Here is a 25,924-nt window from a genome sequence, read left to right on the forward strand (position 1 = left end):
AAACTAGAAAAGAAGAAAAGATAGACTAGCAGTGTCAAAGACCACAGAGCTATCAAGAAGGCTAAGACATTTTTAAAAGGCCACTGGATTTGGCAATTAAGAGAACACTGGTAATTTTGGAGAGAGCAGTTTTGATGAGATCAGAAGTCAAATTGTAAGAGATTAAGAAGTGAGAGGAGAGAAAAACAGAACCATCTGTAATAAATGGCCTTTTCAAGGAATTCAGCAGCAAAGCCAAGAAAATAAAATGCAATAGTTAGCAGGGAGGGGAAATATCAAGTAAAGGTTTTATGAGGATGGGGGAAGACACAGGAATGTTTGTAGACAGGAGGGAATGAGCAAGAATGAAAGACTGAAAGAGAGAATGATATAGGGAGCAGTCTTTTGGAAGAAGCAGGATGCAATGGGATTGCCGTTGGTTAGGGAAAGTTAGAGGAGTTAGCCTGGGTAAGGAGTCGGGTGATTTCTTCATTTGAGACAAAGATGAATAAGAAGATAGTGTCAGAAAGCATCTGAGAGATAGAACACAGAACTCACAGTGAATGGCCTCAACATTTTTTCTGTAAAATATGAAACAAGATTTTCAGCCAAGAGAGGGAGAAGAGGGAAGGGAAATCATGGAAGGTTTAGGGGAGAATGAAAAAATTTGGAAGAATTGCTAAGGAGAATTGGATAGTGAGATAAAGGAAGGCATAGCAGAACTTCCTAGTGAGAGCCCAGTGAGGGCCAAGTTGAGTTTGTGTAACATAAATTTGCAGTGGACCCATTCAGAATGGTTGTGTGATTTTTCTCCACCTTCCTTCAGTAGCATAAGTGTAAGAACAAAGGTGACATTAGATGGTGGGAGTGATCTAAAACTGAGGGTTGGCAGGGTACAACAGGAAATATCAGAGAGCCATGGACATGAGAATAAGACAGTAGATAGCTGAAGTAATTCACCAAGAAATCAAAATGAAGAAAAGAAGACAGTGGCTAGTCCAGAGGAGATGGCCTAGACAAAGAAAACTTAGGGACTGGAAGATTGGAGGTCATGATGAAATCAAAAGAGTAGGAAGATAGGAACTTTACAAGAGATCTCTTAACTGCCAAATCTAAAGGACTTTTTCAAATCCTCATCCTTCTTGATCTCTCTGACAACTGCTTCTTCCTGATACCCTTTTCTCTCTAAGTTTTCATGACACTACTCTTCCTGGTTATGCTACTTGTCTCACCGCTCCTCAGGTTCCTTTTCTAGTCCTTCATCCAAGTGCCAGCTAGCTGTGGGTGTTCCATAGGACTGTATTCTGGGATATGTTTTTTTTCTCCCTCTCTACTATTTTGTTTGATGATACATCAGTTCCTATAGATTCAATTATCTCTATGCTGATGATTCTGAAATCTACTTGTCCACTCCTAGTCTCTCTTCTGACCTCTAAACTCACATCTCCAATGGTCAATTATGTGAAACTTGATGTCACATAGACATGTAACCAAAACATGTCCAAAACTGAACTTATTATCTTTCCCCCCCCAAAAAAACCAAGCCCCTCTTAAACTTCCCTAATGCTATCAGGGGCACCATCATCCTCCCAGCAATTTGGGTTCACAACCTAGTTATTATTTTTGACTCCCAACTGTGATTTTTAGATTTTCCCCATCTTGCTTAGTCTAGCACCCAAGGATGTACACACCCATAGTATATGGGCATGTGCTAACAAATGACAAATCAGAAACAACTGACTGTCCCGTGGGCTGTCCTAAACTTGAGCCACCATTGGCACATGTGAGACGCAGGAAGTTAAGTAGAGAACTGCCTTTGCAGTTCTCGTGACTTCCTGTGGAGAGGGTTAGGCGCCAGTTAGATCCTGGAACTCGAGCTCCCACAGACAGTTTTCCTTCAATCAGTCACATGAGTGAAAAGGACTGACTCCCCTTTCCCTTGGCTCTCAGGGGAAGGCTGCCCTTGGCCAAAGCCTTGAACTCCTGCCTGGCTCAGCCTGAGCAGAAGCAATTTGAGTTAACTCTTTCTCTCTCTCTCTCTTTCTTAAGTTCTTCCTCCTATTGTAATTAAATCACCATAAAATTCCATCCTGACTTGAGTGTTTCATTTAGGATTTTAAGAAATTAAAATCCTTGGTGACCAACAATTGTTATATTCAGTTTCAAGCATAAATTTACTCTTTACACAACTCTCTTTCATCCCATATTAAATCAGTTGCTAAGACCTAGCAGTTTTACCTTAGTAACATCTCTCATATATGTCACCTTCTCTCCTCTGACATTTCTATCACCATGGTTCAAAAACTAATGACCTCACACCTAAACCTCTGAAACAATGTGCTGACATTTCCTAGCTGTATGACCCTGGGCAAGTCACTTATTCCCCATTGCCTGGTCCTTACTATTCTTCTGCCTTAGAACCAATATACAGTATTGATACTAAGATGGAAGGTATGGGTTTTAAAAAAAAAAAAGAAATAGTACATTGGATTCTCTTCCAAGCCTTAACTTTTCCCCACTCCAATTCATGCTCTACTAAGGTTTTAAAGCAGGTCTAACCTCATCAGTACCACTTTCCATTCAACAAATTCCAATGATTCCCTCTCAACTCCAAAATCTCATATAAAATCTTGTTTGGTTTTTAAAGCCTTACAATCTAGCTCCTTCCAACTAACAAAGGAAGCAGAAAATGAAGAGTACATGTGTTCCATAGGTAATCATATAACAAAAGAAGGCTCTCAAGATACTTCACAGACCTCCTGTGGATAACTTATTAGGAAGACAAAGATAAATGTCAAACACAACAAAATGGCATGAAGGAAGGAAGCAAGGGGGTAAGGGGGAGGATGGTAAAGAGAAAGGGGAAGCATTTCTAAATTAGCTATGATGTGCTAAGCACATTTTACAAATATTATCTCATTTGCTCTTCATAACAACTCTGTAAGGTAGGTGCTATTACAACACTCATTTTAAAGTTGAGGAAATTGAAAGAAATAAAGGTTATATAACGTGCCCAGGGTCACACAACAAATAAGTGTCTGAAGCTGGATTTGAATTTTGGGTTTTCTGATCCCAGGTTCAGTGCTAGGAGATACAATTTATAGTATCAAAGGAAATAACCAAATCAAGATAACAATCTCAGAATCATCCTCAGCTCATTCTCCTTCAGCTTCCATGTCCATTAAGTTGCTAAGTCTTATTGATGCTACTTCAGAAATACCTCCTATATCCTTCTTCCCCTCCACTTACACAGCCACCATCCTAGTGCAGGGCCTACTTCATCTCTACCTTGGTAAAATTGCCTAGCATATAACAACTTAATAAATATTTATTGAAATTTTTCTCTTCTGCAATTACAACAACAATTACGGAAAGACATGCACATTGGTGAATTTTTAATGAAGCTGTGAACAACCATACTGGAAAGTTATTTGGAATTATGCAAATAAGTGACTTTGACCCAGAGATTCTTTTACTAAGCTCTGTAAAAATAATTTTAGTGTTGTGACTTAAAATTAATTTAATTGGTCACCAGGGAAAATCCCAAATAATAAAATCAAGTCAGGTGGAAATTATGGTGATTTTAATTATAAATATAGAGAGAAGGAATTAAGGAGAAGAGAAAGGGAGAGGGAAAGAGTTAATTTAAACTGCTCTGGCTCAGGTTGAGCCAGGCAGCAGTTAAAAGGCCTTGGCCAAAGGGGCCTCGATGAGCCCAAGGGAAAAGGAGTCAGTCTTATCACTCACCACTGAGCTCCTCCAGACTGAGTTCCTCGCCTGAACTGATTTCCCAGGCTGCTCTTATGACCCCTTTTTGAAGATCCTTTCTCTTGTGTCACCTCCCCTAAATTTTCAAGTCTACCAATCACAGCAGACGCTTTTCTACAGGACTGCCCATTATTTAGTTCTCACCTTCTTTGATTAGATTTTTGAGTTACTTAACACTTCTTTGTTTTTTTCACTTAAGTTCACCTTTTGTTAGTTACTTGACCTTTTTATGATTAATTTAACCTTTATAGGTACTTAACATCTTTTTGTATTAAGGTCTAAAAATAGACTTAGCTTAACTTCTAGCTTCACTATAAGGTCAGAACTAAGTATCTTCATTGTTCAATCAGGAGGTTATAACTTTATCTTCCCATAAAGTACTGTCTAAGTAGGGTGGAGTAATTTTAAAGTTCACAGCTTTTATCTTCAAAGGGCCACAGATAAGAAAAAACTCCCCATATAAATAAATATATATAGTAGCACTTTTGTATTAGAAGAGAATTGAAAACAAAGGAGATGTCCTTCACCTAAGAAATTAAACAAATTATAGCACAGGAACGTAATGAAAAACTCTTCAAAAAACAACTAATATGATAAATACAGAGAAGCAAGGAAATATTTATATAATCTAATGCAGAATTAACTAAGTAGAACAAAGAAAACCAAAATACAAAACTGCTACAATAACATAAATGGAAAGAATAATCATAACACAAATGAAAATGTTACTAAAAATGATAAAAAAGAAAAAGGAATGGTCCCAAAGAAGAAAAATGAGATTTCTCCACCCCATTCCTTTTTTGTCAAGGTAAGAGATCCACAACTGTGGAACACTCTGTGTGTGTGTGTGATTACATACAGATATTTTGATGTATTGATCAGTTTTTACTTATTTTTTCCTCTTGTTTTTAAACTTAATTTTTAAAGTTTTTATATAGGATAGCTCAATCATGAGGGACCAGAGTGGGAATATTACTAGTAAAAATTTTAACCATATAAAAAAATATCAATAAAAAAAGGTTTGTGTCAAAACTGCCATTTTTGCTGGAAAATGTGTGTAAAACAAGTCCCCTAAATCCACTCGCCATCTCAGTGACTTCCCAAAAAAGAATATCCTTTTCCTTAACATTTTCCTAAAAAAGAATAGAACTTCCTTAAGGATGGGATCTATCATACTTGTATAACCTAAGCCATACTATTTAGTAATGTAGGCTTACTGATTCTTCATAAAATTATTATCAAGCCTATTTATAACTCACAAAAGTAAACATTTTATAACTCATCATTAAATATATGCAAAAATATTATTTAAAACATAGAACTTTTTAAAACAAGTCATTTGGAGGGTGATATTTCTAGCATTTTCCACGTTACAGAATGTTTAAATGACTCATGGGCCCTAGAAACCTTAATAGTACCCTCTATAAGATAGTCCCTTATGGGTCATAAACAAAAAGTAAAATTTTCTCTATTTTAGTTTCAATTCTATGTTACAGCTATAAATAAATGTGAAAAAGTTAACATTGTTATGTGCCAAAGGAAATAATATCTTTATTACATTAAAAGCACAACAGAAGCTGAAAAGAATATGGCTCATTTTCCGTGAAGAGGCTAATCTTTTTAATCTGTAGAATGCCAATAAAACAATAACAGGCACATCCTTTTTTAAGACCATGCTCATCCTAAAAACAAACATTTGGCAGGCTTATACACATTCTTTAAAGTCATGACACATCAAATTTATTTTTAGCTATAATTAGTTTTTCTATTCATTTTTAATAGTCATCTGGTGGTTTTTCTTTTTAATTTAATGACTTTAATTTTAAAAAACTAAACTAAAGGAAGTCCTTCAGATCACTAAATAGTCCGTTCCTACGTGGAGCATATATGAGAAGATGATAAACAAAAAATTAAGATTAAGGATGAGCTGCAAACTTCATAACTCAAAGCAGCTACAATGTTGAAATAATGAAACCAATTTTATAATTCAATTTAAGAAATATTTATTAATTTTCTATTATGTATAAAGCCTTATGCTCACATTAGAAATCTAAAGACTAAAACATGGAACATTCCCCCCACTTTTTCTTGCTTTTTCTTTTTGGCAACATGGTTAATGTGGAATATCTTTTGCATGTTATGTATAATGTGTATCATATTTCTTTCCTTTTCAATAGATGGAGGAGGAAGTGGAAAGAGGGAGAGAATTTATAACTAAAAATAAAATTTTTTCATTTAAGAAAAAAGAAATTCCAAATGGTTGGATGCTGCAATGGATAGAATATCTATTGTCTCTAGGATCAAATATAAAATACTACTGGGAGTAGCTAAATGGCTCAGTATATAAAAAGCCAGGCCCTAAAGATGGGAGGTCCCAGGTTCAAATCTGGCCTTAAAAACTTCCCAGCTGTATGCCTAGCTCTTGTGACTCTTCTGCCTTGGAATCAATATCTGGTATTGATTCTAGGATAGAAAGTAAGGGGTTTGTTTATTTTTTAATGGTCTGTTTGGCATTCCAAGTCCTTTATAACCTAACACCCCTTCTAGTTTTTGTGAAGATTAAATTTAAGTCTCCCCTGATTGTGAAAAAGAAATTAACTCCCCCCTGATGGCCAAGATTAAATTGTAACCCCAGCCTATTTTTAGATTTAATCACCAAAAGTGTAAACACCTTGCTTAAACGTTGAGTGGGGAGATCTGCCCATTTTTAGATTTAATAACCAAAGGTGTAAACACCCCATTCACACTTGAGTGGGGGAGATCTGTGACCCACGTGTACAATAGTGGGTGACGAATCAGAATTAAACTGACTGCTCCTGGGCAGTCTTAAAACAAAGCTTCAACTGTGATTGGTAGATGTAAAATTAGGGGAAAGCACAGGAAGTGCCACAAAAGAAATTGTCTTTAAAAGGGAGTGACAATTTCCTTAGTGGAGTTCAACATGGACTTCAACTTCTTCTGGAGTTCTGAGTTGGAGACTAGAGAAGAATCTGCTAACTGGACCTGAGACCCTATTCCTGGTGAGGCTGTTCTTAAATCTCTTCCCTTTGGACTGACATGTGGTAAGTAAAAAGACTGACTCCTTTCTGGATATTTTCTGAAGAAATTGGCCTTAGGAGAGACCTACTTCTGGAGAGAGTTTTCCCCAGGTCCTTGGCTTTGCCTAGGCCAGCTGAAACTAACTCACCCTGCCCGGGTTGAGTCAGGGGCAGGGAGTAAATTACTTAGTTCTTAGGCTAGTTATCTTACCCTATCCTCTCTCTGGTTTTCTTCCTTCGCTCTTTCTATACTTTGTAAATAAATTGTAAATAAATCTCTCTGGAATTAATATAAATTCCTGGTGACCCAATTCTTAAATAATTCAGTCCAATATTTTTATATAATTAACATCTTTTCCCCCATACATTTTTCAGTCTTCTTATATCATATTCCCTGTCATGTACTCTTTAGATGTTGTGACATTGGCCCATAACTGTTCCATGAACAGGACACTACATCTCTCAGCTCAAGGAATTTCCTCTACCTGTTCCTATACCTGGAATACTCTTCCTTCTTTGGCAACTACTGACTTCCCTGGCTTCCTTTAAGTCCCAACTAAAATCCTAATTTCTACGGGAAGCCTTGGTCAATTCCTCTTAATTCCAGTGTCTTCCCTCTGTTATTTCATTATAATCCTGTAGACAGCTTACTATGTGTAACTTAATTTACATTAAATTGTGAGGTGCCTGAGATCAGAAACTATCTTTTGCCTCTTTTTTTATATCCCTAGTACCTAACACTTAAATAGGATATAAGTAAGGTAGAGCTGCACAAAGTTATCAGTCTCTCACAGTCTTCCAGAGACATCAAAGTCCAATGGTGAAATATGTCAGGATGACTAAAGATGGCCCAGGATGAAGTGGATATCTTTGGCATCTTCAATGTCTGGACAACTCGAGGTAGCCCACAGTACTTCCTTCAGACTCCTTTGTAGCTGTTGGAGAAAATTATCCATCCAAACCCCTGTTGAATTCTTCACATGCTTGAGGGAGACATTTTCCTAAGTCACTGACCACTTTGAGGCATGTTAGATACTGCCACTGCTCCCTATACATGTTGTTTTTCTCTCTAAAATATAAGCTCCTTGAAAGTAGAGATCTTTGCTTTCACATCTGTGTCACCAGAGCTTAGCACAATATGCTTTGTACACTGTAATATTTTAATAAATGTTTTTTTTCTTTCACTCATTCATCCTTAGAGATATTGTCACTTGCCCACAGTCATAAAGCTGGTAAATAGGAGAGCCAGGGGTGCATGGAATGTTCTAGGAGGACTAGACCTTTGATGTGAAGGCTTACCAAGCCCTTTTCAATTCTCACCTGGAGCCCCAAGAAACTGTTAACATGCACAGTGGCTACACTCCAGTAAAAAAAAAAAATCTCAGCAGGAGGGTTAACTAGATTGAGAGTCACCTAAAGGCCTCAAACCCATCAATGAGTTGAGGTGATATCTACCCCAAGCATATAAAGACTTCCCTCAGCAGACTGGGCAAATGAAGTAGTAATAAATCTTTACTGACAACCTAATTGAATGATCATATTAGATTGGTGTAGGAAAAGAATTGAGACAGGCAGACATATCAGAAGGCAATATTCCAATACTACAAGCATGGATGATAAAGACCTACATCAGACTGAGGCCATGTCAGAGGAAAGGGAGGGGCATATTCAGTTATTACAGAGATGAAATCAAGACTTTGACAACAGATTGAACTGGGTGAGGGAGGAAGGGTAGAGTTCGGAGAGTGAGGAATTGAGGTATGAAGAGGCAGGGAATATTTGCGTTCATGACATAACAGATTCATCAACTCCTCTAAGTAACTATTTCATTATTAAGTATATTTGAGCATATTCAGTTTTACTGCACTTTCAAAAACTCCATTCTGAGTCAGTTACCTGGTGGTAGGTCAGGATCCGTAGGTGTAGCTTGCTGAATGCGTCTAGGTTTCACTGATGATTTTATGTTCTCAGAAGCACTTCTGTTAGTTGAACTAGAACCACAACTTTCATGGTCATCCTAATTTTAATTTAAAAAACAAAAAATGAATAAAAAAATTAAACACATTAAATATAACCTCCAAGATTAAATATAAAGTCCTATTAGGCAGAAAGCTATTTACTTAAATAATTAAACACATCATTTTAAAAAAGGGCTTAAAAGCAAGCAAGCCACAGCTGGTTAAGTTCTTGGATCTTACTCAAATCTATAGTCAGTGGTCCCCTGATGAAGGGATGGTAGACTTTGGCACAGGAGAAAAAATTTGCCTTTATCCAAAATCTTACAACAATCCTGAGTGGGGCTTTCCCATTCAGGTTAGGCAGTCACTGGCAACCTCTCCTCCTCCAAAGAATTTTCCTCCACTTAGATGAAGGAGGGGTAATGGCCGGGAATGAAGGGTCCACCTTTTCTACCTTCATGACCACCAGATCCTTGGTTCTAGCAGAGAGGAACCCATATTTCAAAGTCTTGTCACCCACCTCTTCAAATGTTTACACTTAAGGCTCTTACAGCCAAAAAACTTTTCTCCACTCCTCACAGCTTTTAAAGAGACAGTACCTTTGGAAAAGGCAAGATGTATTTTTCACTTCTTTTTTCTCTTCCTCAAGATCTTGAGTAAACACCTTAATATTTAAAAGTATGCTTCCCTTAGTCTGTGTTTAATATTTGTTAATGTGTCGCTGTGTGTATCTGCATTACAGGTCTTATCTCAGTATTTTCCTAATTGGATGTTTACAAAAATGTTCAGTACTCCATGAAAAGAGGTAATTCCTCTACAGACTGTTCACATATTGTTCCATAAATCTTCTATCTTGGAAAGGGCCCACCAGGAAAAGAGAGGAAAGATTTATTTGGAATACACAAAGGGAAATTTTATCCCATAATTTGGCTACTCTCTCAGATTTAATATTATAGATCTATATATGTAACTTTGGGAAATTGCTAATTAATCTGAAAATGTACTATGATAATAGTGTGATTTTATGGTGATAATCATGTATTAGTTATAGGTGATATGTTACATAATCTAATTCTGCACAAGGCTTATAACCAGAAAATTGCATATCATCATTAGGAGTGATTATAGCCAGCTCAACATCAAAAGGGAATTTTTACTTTTCAAAGGCAAAAAAAAAATTAGATGCTTAGTAAAACATGAGATATTTATGTGTAAAATTCATTTAGGCAACAGGTATAATGAATTGGGGAGAACTTTTTCTAAGATTTAAATGTTGGATTTTAAAATGAAATGTTCTTTAAAAATAGCAACAAGTGATTACATGATAGCATTGGGATTTTAGAAGTTTAATTTGTTAATCAGTATATGTGAATTTACATAGGTATTAAGCATTTGGTATATGGCTAAAATTGAAACAAACTATGTTCTACTTGGCTGGAAAAATATGTACTATGAATAAGAAGAAATTTATATCTATTCAAACATAATTTGTTATACTATCATAATGGATGTACTCAAAATAGGTATGCATTTGTGCTGTGAAGAAAATTAATTTTTATGCAAATTGTGTAAAATGCAATTGGAAAGGGAAATTTGAACAGTCCAGAAATCATATAAGATTCGTTATTAGGTTATTAAATATAGTCACCTCCACCCTATCTATAGTAAAAGTAATAGAGGCAAAAAATGAACATTTTGAAAGGAAAATTGGAATCTTAAGGAAACATTAAAGTATTTTAATGAAAGTCAATTTGGAATTTAAGTTTTTAATTAATATCCATTGGGAGAGATTTATTATTTACGTTCTCAATACATACAAATTTTTTCAAGTGTTGTAACTAAAGCATTAAAAAGGATTGGAATGAAGGGAAAGATCTTTTATCAGATGGGAAGGGCAGCCAACCATTGAGGAGAAAAAACCTCTGGAAACTTTCCAAAAGTAATTTAACCCCTTCCTCAGGAACAGGAAAGAGAACAAAAGTGCTTGCAACTGTTTTACATTTATATTTGTAAAAATAAGACTCAAATCCAGGTCTTCAATCCTCAGAAATCCTTGCTCCACTTCCCCAGAATGCCCTCTAATCTCACTGAATTCTCACCTGGGCAGAGAGCAAGACGGGGTATTTAAACCTGGTTGTGAATAGGCTTGGCCTCTTTTTGACTTCCGTTTTGGAGCAGACGCGTCTCTTTCATGATGTGAGGTTATCTTGTCTAGGCCTCGGCATGTGCTTTCTTATTCTGTATTTTCTTTAATCCTTAACCTTTAATAAACCTCATAAAAATATAATACTCCTTGCAGAGAGAAACTAATTTCTATCTTGCCTCAGTCTCCTCTAAATTTTTAATCTTTACAGTTGGCTTACCACTTCGGGAAAACAAAATATCTCAATCTTCTGATTCTTTTCTTTACTGATCTTAAGTTCATGCCTAGAAATTTTTTTGATCCACATTTCTCTGGCCGAGATTTTTTTACCCTTGCAAAGCTGCTGCTCGTTACAGCCATTAGATAGCGCACAGGCTCGCTCCAGACCTGTTGTGTTTGCCGCCCACCTGGCCCCTGACTGCTAAGTTCTGCCTGCCTATTTCTCCTGCTGCTAATCCTGACCTCTCTCCGTCCTCACCTGGTCCCGGCCCTGCCCACCCCGGCGGCCCACCCCAGTGGCCCGCTCCGGCTCTGGCTCCTGCTTCTGGCCTCTCACCTGGTGTCCGCTCTCCCAGCCCTGCCTGCCTGCAGCCATTCACTGGCCGCTGCCTGCCTGTTTCTGCGCCCCAGACCCACAAGCGCAACCCCAGCCGGCTCATCACCCAGATCCTTGGAGCAGATCGCTCAGGACTCATTTCTACCAGCTGGTAACAAAACAGGGGTATTGGCCACGTGGGCGGATGGTAGGAGGGGAGAGACAAGAGGAACAGGAGAACTGGTAATTTTCCCTTAGGCTAAGCCTCCACTTGGATGGGGATATTGACCACGTGGGCTGATCATAGGAGGAGAGAGAGAAAAGGGAGAGGAGAAGAGACAGACTTTTCCAAACAGGAACTTAAAAGCAATGGGCTATTTAAAAGGATACCTTTTGACTGTTCTGGCAATTTTATTGACTTCACCTGCCTGTCAGGGAAAAAGATTCAACTTTAACTTTGAAGCCGCAAATGAGTGGCTCAGCGAACTGAGAGCCAGGCCTAAAGATATGCGGTCCTGGGTTAAAGTCTGGCCTCAGATACTCCCCAGCTGTGGGGCTCTGGATGGGTCCCTTAAACCCCATTGCCTAACCCTTACCACTCTGCCTTCAGACAATAGACATTTAAATGGATAATTAATAATTTAAAAAAAAACACACACCTAAGAAACTTTAAAGGCTGGAGGCTATATTTTTAAGGCATTTCAGACTCCAATGGTTATAAAAATCTCTGTATTCTATTGCATTTTCCTGATTGTTTTGTTTAAGGTTTAACTTTGTGATTTTAAATTCATATATTACTGGATTCAATATTATTCCGTTATATTGCTCATTTAATGTACTGAGTTTTAAAATTCTGTTGCTTTTCCCCTATAACCATATACTGAAAAAATATTGTAATTAAGCCCATATTAAAAAAAAACAGTCTTTCTATTTTGACTTTGTAAATTGTCACATAGAGATAGATGGACTTCAGAACTGGTTACAATTGCTATAACAACCTTTGGAAAATTTAATGTGCTAAATATCTCAACTGATTTTAAGGGTTTTTTAAATATGATTTTTTGAATTTTTTTTACAATCTCTGGTCATTTTTGCCTGCCCCTAACATGAGGTGTAAGGCCCATTCTAGTAGCTGAAGTAAAATACATTTTATAACTCCCAACCTTCCCGCATTTCTAAATATGTGAATGGAAGTTGGGGCAGTTAATCTCAGGGCATTTGTACCCCTAAAAAAGCCTCCAAAAAAGGAGCACCTTTCATTTATACTCTTCAGCTCACTACTTTACTTCCACCAGAGTGACATATAGATTTCTTGATGATGTTCTTAACCCAAGATAAGTTTTACTTTGTTAAAAAATATGTTTATTCACCAAGGTTGAAAGATTTGCTATGATTGTAAAATATTGTGACAAATATCCATCAATTCATAGTTTTTTAAAAATGCCATACAGCAACTTATGTGAAATATGAAAGTGTGTTTGTTGGCTATTGTAATTAATTGCGCTATTGAGAATTTTGGGGATATTGATATCTACATATTTGTACTACTGTTCTTTAAAACTGAAAAATGATACCTTGTTTTCAATCACCCTCTTAACGGGGGAATGTAAAAAATGTCATTATTTAAATTGCAAAGTTTAAATTCCTTTTGAGAAGAATTTTAGGCAAAGAAAGATGCTACGAAAGACACCATGAAGAAGCCTCCAGACCTCAAGCTGCACAAAAAATTAACTTTGGGTGTGGTTGATTGAACATTTATTTGTATGTATACACTCATGCCAAAGGGGACTGCCCCCTAACTGGCTTTTTGTCAATGCGTCCAGCAGTTATTGGGGTTTTTTTTCTTATCCTCAAATTATTGTAATCTTTAAAATTGATTATGTTTTTATGATCCTTTGGGGAAGTCCTCCCCAGAGGATCAAATGGGGGATGTAAAAATAGACTCGAATCCAGGACTTCAATCCCCAGAAATCCTTGCTCCACTTCCCCAGAATGCCCTCTAATCTCACTGAATTCTCACCTGGGCAGAGAGCGAGATGGGGTATTTAAACCTGGTTGTGAATAGGCTCGGCCTCTTTTCGACTTCCGTTTTGGAACAGATGGGTCTCTTTCATGATGTGAGGTTATCTTGTCTAGGCTTCTCTGGCCTAGGCATGTGCTTTCTTATTCTGTATTTTCTTTAATCCTTAACCTTTAATAAACCTCATAAAAATATAATACTCCTTGCAGAGAGAAAATAATTTCTATCTTGCCTCAGTCTCCCCTAAATTTTCAATCTTTACATATTAAAGGACTAATACAACAAAACAATTTAAACAGGTAAAAGTTTTCAGTTACCTTATCTAAACTTTAGAGATATAATATGAAAGAGCTGAGATGTTAGTTGACATCTGGAATAAATTTTGATCTAGTAATAAGACATATTACAACTAAGGTTAAAGAATAACAGGGATTTTAAGTTTATTTGAGTATGTCCAAATAGTATAATTTCTATATACTACTATTAAGTAAAAATATGAGCTTTTCTAGAAGACAGGAAAAAAAGTTTTTTGGTTAAAACTACAAAGCCCAAACTATAAATTCAGAATTCTAAATAAGGTTCAGGTTAAAAAACATGTTCCCCTTTTAGTCACAACAATTGATATGCTAGAGCTAGTGAAACTAAATTAGTAATGCAATGATTTATGAATAATTGGATCAACTGTTCAAGATGCTAATGTGAATATATTAGAATTGAAAGATTTATGGTTCAAGTGGTTAGGATAAATTTTTGAGAAAATATCTAAATTGCCTTTTATACATCAATATGTCAGTCTTTCCTGTAACTGCTTCTGTGTGAACCACAATACATTCATGATATAAATTTAGGACTACATTTTGAAAAGTTAAGTATATTAACTCCTCAAACAAGACTGTTTAGAATTGCCAGGAAACAAACTTGATGATTTATTCTGAGTTGCCGCTCCCCCCTCCCAACGCTCTCTTGCCGGATGACTCCCCTGGCCTCTCTCCTCCCACACCTCCCCACCTTTGCTGCCCCCTACCCCCTTTCTTTCTTCTCACAGCTAAAGTTAAGTAAACAGACACTGGTTGGTAATCAGAAGCAGTTTTTTTTTATTACAAATAATTTCATTGGTTACTGGGAAAAAGGATTTCATTATCCACTTTTATGAATGGGAATCTACATATAATTTTGAAAACAAAAATCCTATGATTTTAAAACACTACTATTAAAGATTTTAATCTAATTTTTGAGTTAACCTGTCTCATCACACACACACACACACACACACACACACACACACACACACCCCTTCTTCTGTTACCTGTTACCCCTCCCTTTTTCTACCTCAATAAAAAGATTCTTAGCACTAAAAAGTTCTATCATAAGTAGGATTATACTAAATTTAAACACTTTAGGATAGGATAGGATAGTTTTTCACCACTATGGTGACATGCACATAAATAAAGTTTCTACACAGCAAAGTTAGTGAGAACCTTAAACTTATTTGAGGTAAATATTTTAGCAATTGCTAGGTTGTGTGAACATGCAAGAAACCTGTTTCAAAATTAAGATAATGATTGAAATTGAAGTATTATTGATTATGGGTGGAATTTAAGAAGAAAACAACCATATCTGTTATACTTTGCTCTTATTAATAATTGCTGCTTAGTGTGTCCATGTATAGTTCTAAACAAGATCTTTTCCCCTACATTTCTGAGGTTCTGACTGGCCTACAATTAAAATGCCACAAGTATTATTTAGCTATTTACTAGGCATATATAATCAAAATGTTTAAGTTAAAGGTTAGGACCTTTAGAACACATTCTCACCATGACTCCCACCCCAACAACAAGTCGCATGACCACCCCAGCAGGAAGGAGATGAAGAGAATGCAGATACAAAGAGACTGCAACTTAGGATGCTCTACCAGCATGGGGACAAATTAAGACACTTGCAGCCCAAGCACAAGCAAAGAATTTCACCTCCTGATTGTACTACTGCCTTCAACTTTACACCAATAATTCTGACTTTCTCAGTGGTCCTACAGATACATATGTTATTCCCCCCATCACTTTTAGAATTTCTTGCTTAGGATTTATTTTAACAAATTGTCCTAACCCCTCAATTCCTGCTACTATTGTATTTGTTGTTGAACAACCACCTTTTATTATGCCCCCTGTTAATATGACTACTAATTGGTATGATTAGTAGCAGAGGAAGACAAGAGCCAGTTTGGGGAAGCAGCCAGAGCTGAGGGAAGGCTGAAGGGGGAAACTACTCAATCCCCCTCTCCTCGCTCTTGGGCCCATTTTTTTAACATCAGCTATCTACCCTGAACCTTGCTGTGTGAGAGAAGATATCCATTCTTCCTCTCTCCTTTTACCATCAACTAATTCCTCTATTACATAGTTCTTTCACTTTTGGTTTTATTAATTTCTCTCTTCTCTAAGTGGATTTTAACATACAGGATAAAGAATAATCAACAGAGGGAAAGCAGTAGAATTAAGGGGATTAGAAAAGTCTTCCTGCTGAAGATTTCAGTGGAACCCTAAGGAAGTCAGAGAAATCAAAAGACAAAGATGAAGAGGGAGAGGGAGAGCATTCCAAGCATGAGGAGGACAGTCAGGGAAAATATTCAGAGCTGAGATGGAGTGTCTTATTTGAGGAACAGCAAAAGGCCAGTATCACTGGAACAAAGAATATATGGGATACATGTAAAGTGTACAATGGATGTGGAGGAGAGGGAACTAGGCTATTTAAGGCTTTCAACACATTTAATCCTAGAAATGATAGGAAGCTACTAGAGTTTACTAAATAAGAGAGGGACATGATCACACAAATGCTTTAGGAAAATCATTTTGGAGGTTGAATGGTGGAAGGACTACAGTGGGGGAATACTTGTGGCAGGCAGATAAAACCAGTAAGCTATTGTAATAATCCAGGTATGAGGAAATAAAGATCTTTCCAAGATAGGAGCAGTATAAGAGCAGAAAAGAAGAAAGCATATTGGAGGGAAAACAACATGCAACAGATTGAATATGAAGAGTGAGAAATGCTGAGGAGTCAAGGATGACAATAGGGTTGAAAGCCTAATGAAATGAGAGGATGGTGATGCCTTTAACACTAACAAAGAAAGGGGCAGCTAGATGGCTCAGTGATTAGAAAGCCAGGACTGGAAACAGGACATCCTAGGTTCAAAGGTGACTTTAGACACTTCCTAGCTGTATGACCCTGGTGTGAATTTTAAAACTATTCCACCCTAATCAGACCATTCTTTAGAAGATTTGGTTTAGCTATTTCCTGATCAGTAACAATGGAGATACTTGGAATAACAGAATCAAGTCTTGGAAACTTTACATTTCTCCTCCCTTCTTATTAAAACTAATAGCTGTTTTCTTACCCTATTTTTTAAGATTAAGCAATTCTCAGATGTTCAAAGAATAACAAATTCAATTTCTCATTTAACTGATCTAAATAAAATTGACTCTTTGCTCAGTGCAACATATATAACAATGTATCCAATTTTTAAAAGTAAACATGGCATAGTTATACATATGCATATAGCACTGGAAGACAGGTATAGTAAAGTATTAGATTTAGAATTCAGAGTACCTATGTTTAAATCTTGTCTCTGACACTACCTGAGTTACCTTGTGCAAATCACTTTAACTACTCTAAGCCTCACCTTCCTCTTCTGGAAATGGAGAAAGACAGACTGACTTCTAACTCTAAAAATCTGTTTCATGAGATGTTAGAATTTGCATATAACTGTAAGCCAAAACAAAAAAAGAAACTTAACATTGCATTATTATTGTAATTAGAACACTGTTTAGCCTTCAAAAAGTTCTTCCATCAAAAATCCTTTGTTAAATCTATCAAATATTAGCAAAGGGTGAGAATAATGTATTTAAAATCACAAGTTGAAAAGATAAGAGCAATTTCACATTAAAAACCATTAAGTTTCAGCATGATATATTTTTATATGTGTATATATAATATAATATGTTTCATTCTAAAAACAATTGCTCTATTCAGAGGTTTTTTAATAACATCTTCTATTATTGTATGAAATCCTATAGTCTTTAATTAATAAAAAGTTACTACTGTTGGTATAGCCTTACTGAAATTACGTTTAGTTCAACCAACATCCTTAAAAGTGTCTGCAGTCATACACTTCTGTACAATGTTAATGTTAAAGGCACACTATTAATTTTTCAAACATGTGGCTGTCTCATAAGCCCACAAGTAAAACATGTTCATTAAAAGAGATGTGAAAAGATTCCAAGTGAACTGCCAAAACTAGCATAATTATGAAAATATTTAACACTGGAACCAAATGAAACCACATACTGTATATAGATTTCAGTGATGTCATAATAAACATCCTAGCCAAAATGCACTAAAACTACTGCAATCCAATAAATCTGTCTTATACCATATGACAAACATCCTAAAGCAAAAAGAACACATTATTTTAATTTTATTTTTAAGGTGATTAGCTACAATTGCTAGGATAAATTTAAGTAAGCTAAACATGAATTTTCAAATGGGAGCAATTTTTTTAAAAAGCAAGTTTTAACAGTAGCTAGCTTTTATAAACAACATGATTTCTTTGGAGTTTATAAATGAAATTTAACTTGCTTCTTTGTTTAAAAAAATTCATAAAAATAAACCTACAACTTTAGTAAATTAAAAATAATTCCACTAATTTATATAATTCACAAATGGGTATATTTGCTAAGAAATAAATATTACCAATCAATTGCATAATGATTATTTTTGTAATGAACTTCAAGATTCTTGTTGATTACATTTGTCAAATTAAAAAGAGAATGATTACATTTCAATTAAATTTTATTTGTATCAATTAAAATAACATTTTCTCCTTCAAATCATTTGCTAAATACCCAAAAATGGAAGCAGATGTATTTTTTTTAAGGTGACTTTCTTCAGATCACTGGGATCAAACTCAAATAAAAAAGATCACTGCCACATACTGATTTGGAAAACCATGAGTTAATATTACCTATTTTGCATTTTATTGGTATTTTTTTATTAAATATTTCCCAATTACATTCTAATCTGGTTCTCCACATATTTGTGGACTACATGTAGCTCCTGCTTTAGACCAACTGCTATTAAAAGTGAGATCCTATTATCACCATTCTAAAAAAATAACATTTAACTTTATCAAAAAAAGATAATGATTTATAAATTTCCCCATCAAAAAAGTCTATAAAATATTTTCAGATAATTTTTTAATCCCAAATACACATAATAGTCATCTCCCTCTTGTTTAGATTGCAATATTTCCAAAATGTCTGCTGAATATACTTCATAGCAAAAGAATGTTTTCCCTTAGGGACCACATGGCTATTTCTGAAAATACTGCCCTTTGCTCTCATGAAACCATGAAAGAATGTCATTTCTTTAGAGAAGAAAAACAGCAAAAGCTGAAAGTATGTTCATTAAGGATCTTGCCACAAACCTATTTCATGTTTGCAGAATATGCTCTAATAATAGCTTCATCTCAAAAAGCATTCCACATGTTCTACACCACCACCAAGTTACTTGTAGGAACATATGCTCAGCTCAGCTATGATAATTTTAGAAATTATCAAATCCTATAACAATCAAGGCATCTATTGTATAAGTACTATTCCCTTCTCTGTTGAAGGAAAAAAAAGTAGCAAGACAAAGAGAAGGACGAATCTCAAAAAAAGTGGCAATTGTCATCTGAAAGTTAGCAATTTTTCCTCCACTTTAAAGTTAAATGGTATGGTAGAATATGGAAATGAAAGAAGGAAATAAACACAGGCTCTAGACATTTTGGTTTTCATATAAAGCATTTCTGATATGTATGATAAGGGAATCCTGGAATGTATTAGGGCAACAAGTGAATTAGAGTTTTTCTATTTTTTCCCTCCTTTTTTGCCTCTTGCCACATTAACAGCAAGAAGTTATATGACTTGCCCACAGTTGCACAGCTAGTGTCTAGGACTAGATTTGAACTCAAGTCTTCCTGACTCCAGACCCCATCTAGCTGCTTCACACTAGGGTTAAGGTTATAGAAACAGATAGAAAAGGATAGATGAAAAAAATGTTGTGAAGATAGGATTGATATGACTGGGGAACTCTGGGGAACTTGACTGTCCAAGGTTCTAAAACAGGATGAATGGAAGGAAAATGGCATCCTCAATAGAGAGGAATTTCAAAAGAGAGCTGTTTTGAGGAAAAATAGAATGAGTTAAACATTTAAGGTTTTGTTGAATATGAAATTCTATGGGACATTCAGGGGAAGTCATATCAGATGGTGGATAATGCAAGACTGGAGTTCATGTGAGGTTAGGTTTGGATACATAAACGTGAGATTCTCCTGCATAAAAGTGACAAATAATTAGAAAAGGTACTTAATATGATATTAGACAATGGTACTGAGGGACAGACAATGAAGGACAATATATCGTTATCCTTACAGAATTTACAATCTTGTAGGGAAATGAGATAAATTTTAAAAAGTGAAAAAGATATAACAACTAAAAACTATATAGAAATCCTAAAAAACTGATAAGCAAATACTTTGACACTTAAAAAGGGAAATTATAAAAAATGCTCAAAATCCCTAATAATTTGGAGAAAAACAAATTGAAGTAACTCTGAGATTTCATTTCATACCCATGATATTGGCAAAAAAAATGATGCAAAAAATTAAAAATGACACTATTTAAAGAGGTTACAGAAAAACAATTACACTAATGCACTATTGAAACTATGAATTAATCCAGAAATTCTAAAAAGGAATCCAGAAATATTCATTCCTAGGACTATGCTGCATTACAAAGAGATCAAAATAAATCATCTATGCAAATGTTTTGAGCAGCTTTTTGTTATAACAAAGAACTAAAAGCTAAGGAAAATGGCTTGGGTAATTAGCTGAACAAATTATGGTAAATAAATGTAACAGAATATTACTGTTAGCATAAGAAAGGGAATTTCCAAGAAACATGGGAAATTTTGTATCAACTGGGGTAAGCTGGGTAGCTCAATGGAATGAGAGCCAGGCCTAGAGACAAGAAGTTCTAAGTCCAAATCTGGCCCCAGACACTTCCTAGCTGTGTGATACTGGGCAAGTCACTTAACACACATTGCCGACCTTACTACTCTTCTGCCTTGGAACCAATACACAGCACTGACTCTAAGGCAGAGGGTTAAGAGTTTGTTTGTTTTTTAAAACACTTGTATGAACTAATGCAGGATGAGATGAACAGAACCAAAAGAATAATTCATGTATACAATATCAATAATATTATAAGGAAAAACAGTTTTGAAAGAATTAGAAATTCTGATCAAGGCAATGGCCAGCAATAATTTTGTAAGATGAATTATGAAGCATGTTGCCCACACTTCCTGAAAAAACTGATGGACTCAAGATTCAGAATAACAAATTATGGGGCATCACCAAAGTGGGAATTTGTTTCATTTGACTGTATCTACTTATTGCAAGGGTTTAGAGCTCTTTCAGTGGAAGAAGGGTGTAGAAAGGAGAGGGGAATTAGTAAAAAAAAGACTGTGAAGCAAAAAATAGAAAGAAAGAAAGAAAAGCATCAATTAAAAAAATGTTTATAAAATCCAAAAAACAGAAGGAAGGCCAAAAGGAAACAAAGATAAGCAGGCTAGCTCTGAATGTCAAACACTCTATTGATTATATATTTAAAAGGAAAAACAAGCTATACATAATAGAGGTCTACAGCTACATATAGTCTTTTTTTCTGTTATACTGCTATATAATAGCACCTAGGTGACATACTACCTAGAGAATGCTAGGCCTGAAATTAGAAAAATAAGCTCAAATCAGACCATGAAAACTTATTAATTGTGTGACTCTAGGCTAGTTACTTAATCTCTATTTTCCTCAGTTTCCTCATCTGTAAAATGAAATAATAATAGCACCTACCTCCCAGTGTTAGTGTAAAAATCAAATGAGATATTTGTAAGGTAGCTAGCACAGAGCCTGGCACATAGTAAGCATTGCATAATGAAAATGCTTATTTTATTTTATATTTTTAAAATTTTAAATAAAAAATCAGATGCTGAAAAAAAATGATCACCAGGAGCTAGGAAAAAATAGTATTAATTTTATTCTTTTTTTGAACACTGTTAGTAAACTAAAAGATCTGGACAATGTTACAGACATAGTACATACAAATTTCTGGAAGACTTGGCCCAAGTCTCTCAACTTAAACTCAAAGATAGTCCAGAGATTAATCAGGTGGGGCGGGGCAAACAGGATAAACAAAAAGGGGGAACAGAATAGCATCCTCAAAAGGTACATTCATTTCAAGAAATCAAGAAACTAGAAGGGTAGATAGAAATCATTTTGAAGATCAATGCAAACATTATTGATATTATAGCCTCAATATGTTATAGATACTTTAATCAGAGGAAGAAAGATCAAAATATGTGCATATGTATATTGGATATTAATAGAACATATGATATGTGTCTGTGCTTATTACATATGTATACAAATATCATATATGCATATTATGTATCTATAGTGTGTGTATGTTCACATATATAGATATATATGCCTATTCTTGAGTAAAATTAGAAGGTGGTCAGAAAATTAAGGATTTAGAGCTGGAAGGAATTTTTTATAGAAGAGGAAAATGAGGTCAAGACAAGTCAGGGGACTTGCCAAAAGCCATGATGATTAGAAAGGTAGCAGAGGGTGCCCATCCATTTCAGAATTCACATCTGAGGACAGGAAAGCTAAGCATGATGTGACATGATATACAAATTTCAGGTAAGCTGAAACTTCCACATGATGTTCCCTTATCCCACTGAATGAAAGAACAAAAGAATGACAAAGCCCTTAATAAGCACCTCTATTTGCCTGGATATATATGTGCCTGGATATATAAATCTGTATCAGTCTCTACTTGATTCCTTATGTTCTGACATCTGCTGACAATTCTATCTTCAGTAATATCATCTAGTACTAGTAACAGTGGCTAATTCTAACAACCAGAATTCTTGTTTACTATCATGAAAGGTGTATATGGCAAAACCAATAGAGCTAAATGTTATCAGCAGTTAACCAAAGTACTAGGCAAATTGGTTGGGTACAAAATTAAGGGAAGGCTGCAGGGCAAGGCCAAATGTGAGAAGCACTGCTGAAAAGAGAAGCAAATAGATCAAGAAAATAAGCTATATCAAATTCCACTGAGTCATCAATGGAGTAAAATAACTATATTCTACTTAAAAAACAAAAGTAAGACTACAAAATAATGAAAGCAGTTTTCTTTGTCCTTTTCTTCTAAAGTCAAAAGATTTAAACTTTCATACCTTCAGGAAATAACAAACTGAGTGAGGGGGGAGGGTATTTTATAGCAAATGTTTCTAACAAAGGCCTCATTCCACAAACATGTGGAGTACTCAAATTTATATGAACAATTATTGGAATAAATTAAAATTATCTTTAGTCATGTGAAAAAATGCTCCAAATCACTATTAATTAGAGCAATGCAAATTCAAACAACTCTGAGGTACTATCTCACATCTATTAGATTGGCTAATATAACAAAAAATAAAAGGAGGAGGAAGGGAGGGAGGGAGGGAGAGAACAATTATTTAAAATTGTACCTACATGTAATCTGGAAAATAAATATGTAATAAAAAAGGAAAAAAGAAATAAACTTTTATCTTTTAAGACAATTCTAGCCTACATGGTGCTTACAATGAAATGAGGAAAACAAGGGGAGGAAGAAGAATGATAGGAAAGTCCAAAGGAGTGCCTGTAGTCATGGGCAATGAAGACATGGCTACTCTTTTGAAACAGAGGTTTGGGAAGGAGCTCTCAATTGCACCCTCTAATTACAGGAGTATTAAGGGCAAAAGGTATACTGATGAGGTGTGAGTACCATGGGTGACGTGATTTTACAAGATGATAAAATTCCTGGGAGTAATGATGGAGTAGTCCAAAGGAATTCAGGCAGGCAGAAAATTAAAACAATGTGCCAAAACTATCCACAGAAAAAAATCAAAATATAATTTAACTTTTATAAGCTATCAAACATAGACTTTTCAGAAATAAACAAGATTCTCAGCTGCATTAACTTTTCAAAGAGGTCAGCAATTTCTACCATGGCACAGAAGCATTGTTTTGAAACGTTGTCATGTTTACACTACCAAAGAGGTTCAGTACTAATCTTAGTTTTTCAAGACCACATCTAGAATAATAAAATAAATGGCTTTGGCATTATTAACGTGTCCAAAACAGGACTCATTATTTCCCGAGAACAAAAAAATGCTTCACTCATTTATATTTTCCTATTTCTGTTGAGAACACTACCATTCTTCCAATTTCCCAGGTTTGTAACCTGGGCATTAACCTCAACTCCTCACTCCTCACATTGCCAGGTGCCAAATCCTGCCATTTCTACCTCAATAACATTTCTCACATCCATCTTCTTTTCATTATTCACATAGCTATCACTTTAGTTCAGGTCCTCATCACCTCCTGCCTGGATTATTGATTGCAATGGCCTCCTAACTGGTGTCCCTGTTTCCAGTCTCTGCAGCTCAATTTGTCTAATCCAATCCATAGCTGCCTGATTAAGTTTCTTAAGCACAAATCTGGCTATGTCACTCCTCTACTCAATCAACTGCAGAGGCTCTCTATTGCCATTATGATTATATATTTATACATATTTTTTCATGTGGCTTTTCAAGGCTTTCATAATCTGGTCCTAAAGTATCTTTCCAGGATTATTATATATTACTTTTCTTCTCACTATAGTATTGCCAAACTAAATTTCTGACTCTCCTCACACAAAGCCCTCCATCTCCTGTCTCTGTGCCTTTGCCCAAGAGGAATAAGGACATCCCTCACATCTGGAAAGCACCCCCTTTTCATTTCTACCTCACAGAATTCCTCACTTCCATCAAGATACAGCTCATGCACCACTTCTTTTTATATGATGCCTTTCCTGCTCAATTGCTAATGCTTCCTTTTACTGCCTACTTTTTAAAACTATCTTTTATTTTGTATTTATTTCATAAACACTTCTGGTACATGCTGCCTATTCAACAGAATATAATTTCCTCAAGAACAGGAATTAGTTTGTTTTTCTGTATTCTATCTATCACAATGCTTTTTAATAAATGCTAGTTGACTAAAAGAATAATTATTTAATTATTTAACTGCCAGATTTTGAATTTGTTTTCCAAGTTGTCAAAATACATATCAAGTGAATTGTGCCATTCATTATGTATATTTATTAAAGGCATAGGCAAAATCCATTTGGTACTCAAAGTCAATAATAAAGGGAATATTTCTTATTGGTAGTTTAAAAGTTTGACAATAATTCTGTATGTCAAAGGAGAATTAATTCAGATTTCAACTTTGCTGGAAGAATATTAAATGGTCCAGAATATCAGCAGCTTCACAGGGCAAAAAAACACAAAGAATGTAGGAATAAATTAGAACAGTGTTCATGTTTCATTTTAAACCAAGTACATGACACTTTGGGGGATGGGGGGGGGGGAAGTGAACTTCACAAATACAATATGAATGCAATGTGGCTTTTAAGTGGAAAGCATAAAAGAATCAATTCAACAATGGAACATGGCAACCAAAACATTCTATGCAATCTTAGGCTGAATTAAGAATCACATGATAACCAGGAGAAAGGAAAGGATCCTTACACTGTACTTTGGCTGATTGGCCCACATATAGAATAATTTCTTAATTATACTATATAATTTTTGAGGCTTTAGTAATCAACACAAACTCTTATTATACTGATCCATTTTAAAGCACTGGTTTTTCAACCAATTAAGGTTTCTTTTCTAAGTGGCATACAGCTCACAAAATTATCTATCTTTTCAAAATGACCACAGAACTACTTTTTTTCCTCCTATGCCGAATGACAGGAACAGCAATTATTCAATTTGTATTACTTTCTTTGTTACTCAGTGATTAAAGTACCTTAGGCCTAATGAGAACCACAAACCCTCAACTCTGGCAAAACTAAAGCCTAGAAGAGAAGTTCATTATTTCAGTCATCCTCAGTCTAATTTAGAAGGAAAGAAAGAATAAAGATTTGATAAGAGAAAGAAAAGTGAGTATCAGCAAGGAACAAGGAGGGAGTGGATTCCAGGTGCCCAAGGGAAAAAGAAAATATAAACATTTCTGGAAAGGAGGGGGAAAAAGTTGCTGCTGTTTCATATTAAAATGTGTACTTGGAACATATGCAAAAGTGAAGGTTAAAAACTGGCCAACAAAAGGGGGAGAAAATACGATTTAAAAGTAACTTGGGAAAAAGATATGAGTGTGGGAAAAAGAAAAATTTGGAAACGTCTTTTAATCTTCTTATATGATGCCAAAAGGAGAAGCCTGGGGAGTATTCTGTGTGTAAGGAGAAAAGAATGCATCTCCTTTTAAACTGCAGTGAAGCAAAGAGCAATCCCAACAATACCACTGAAGCCACATTG

At 35.4% G+C, this 25,924-nt stretch overlaps 1 protein-coding gene across 7 annotated transcripts in view; it reads right to left on the reverse strand.

Annotated features, from left to right (window-relative positions):
• The window catches only part of VPS13B (vacuolar protein sorting 13 homolog B), a 1,055,144-nt gene that overhangs the window by 988,450 nt on the left and 40,770 nt on the right, over positions 1 to 25,924 (reverse strand). For all 7 annotated transcript variants that reach the window (XM_056820764.1, XM_056820763.1, XM_056820760.1 and 4 more), the window contains one exon: positions 8,682 to 8,802. In XM_056820764.1, coding sequence (XP_056676742.1) covers positions 8,682 to 8,802 — 121 coding nt within the window. The remainder of the gene's footprint in view (positions 1 to 8,681; positions 8,803 to 25,924) is intronic.

Source organism: Monodelphis domestica, chromosome 3 (assembly GCF_027887165.1).
Source record: "Monodelphis domestica isolate mMonDom1 chromosome 3, mMonDom1.pri, whole genome shotgun sequence".
Taxonomy (NCBI): domain Eukaryota; kingdom Metazoa; phylum Chordata; class Mammalia; order Didelphimorphia; family Didelphidae; genus Monodelphis; species Monodelphis domestica.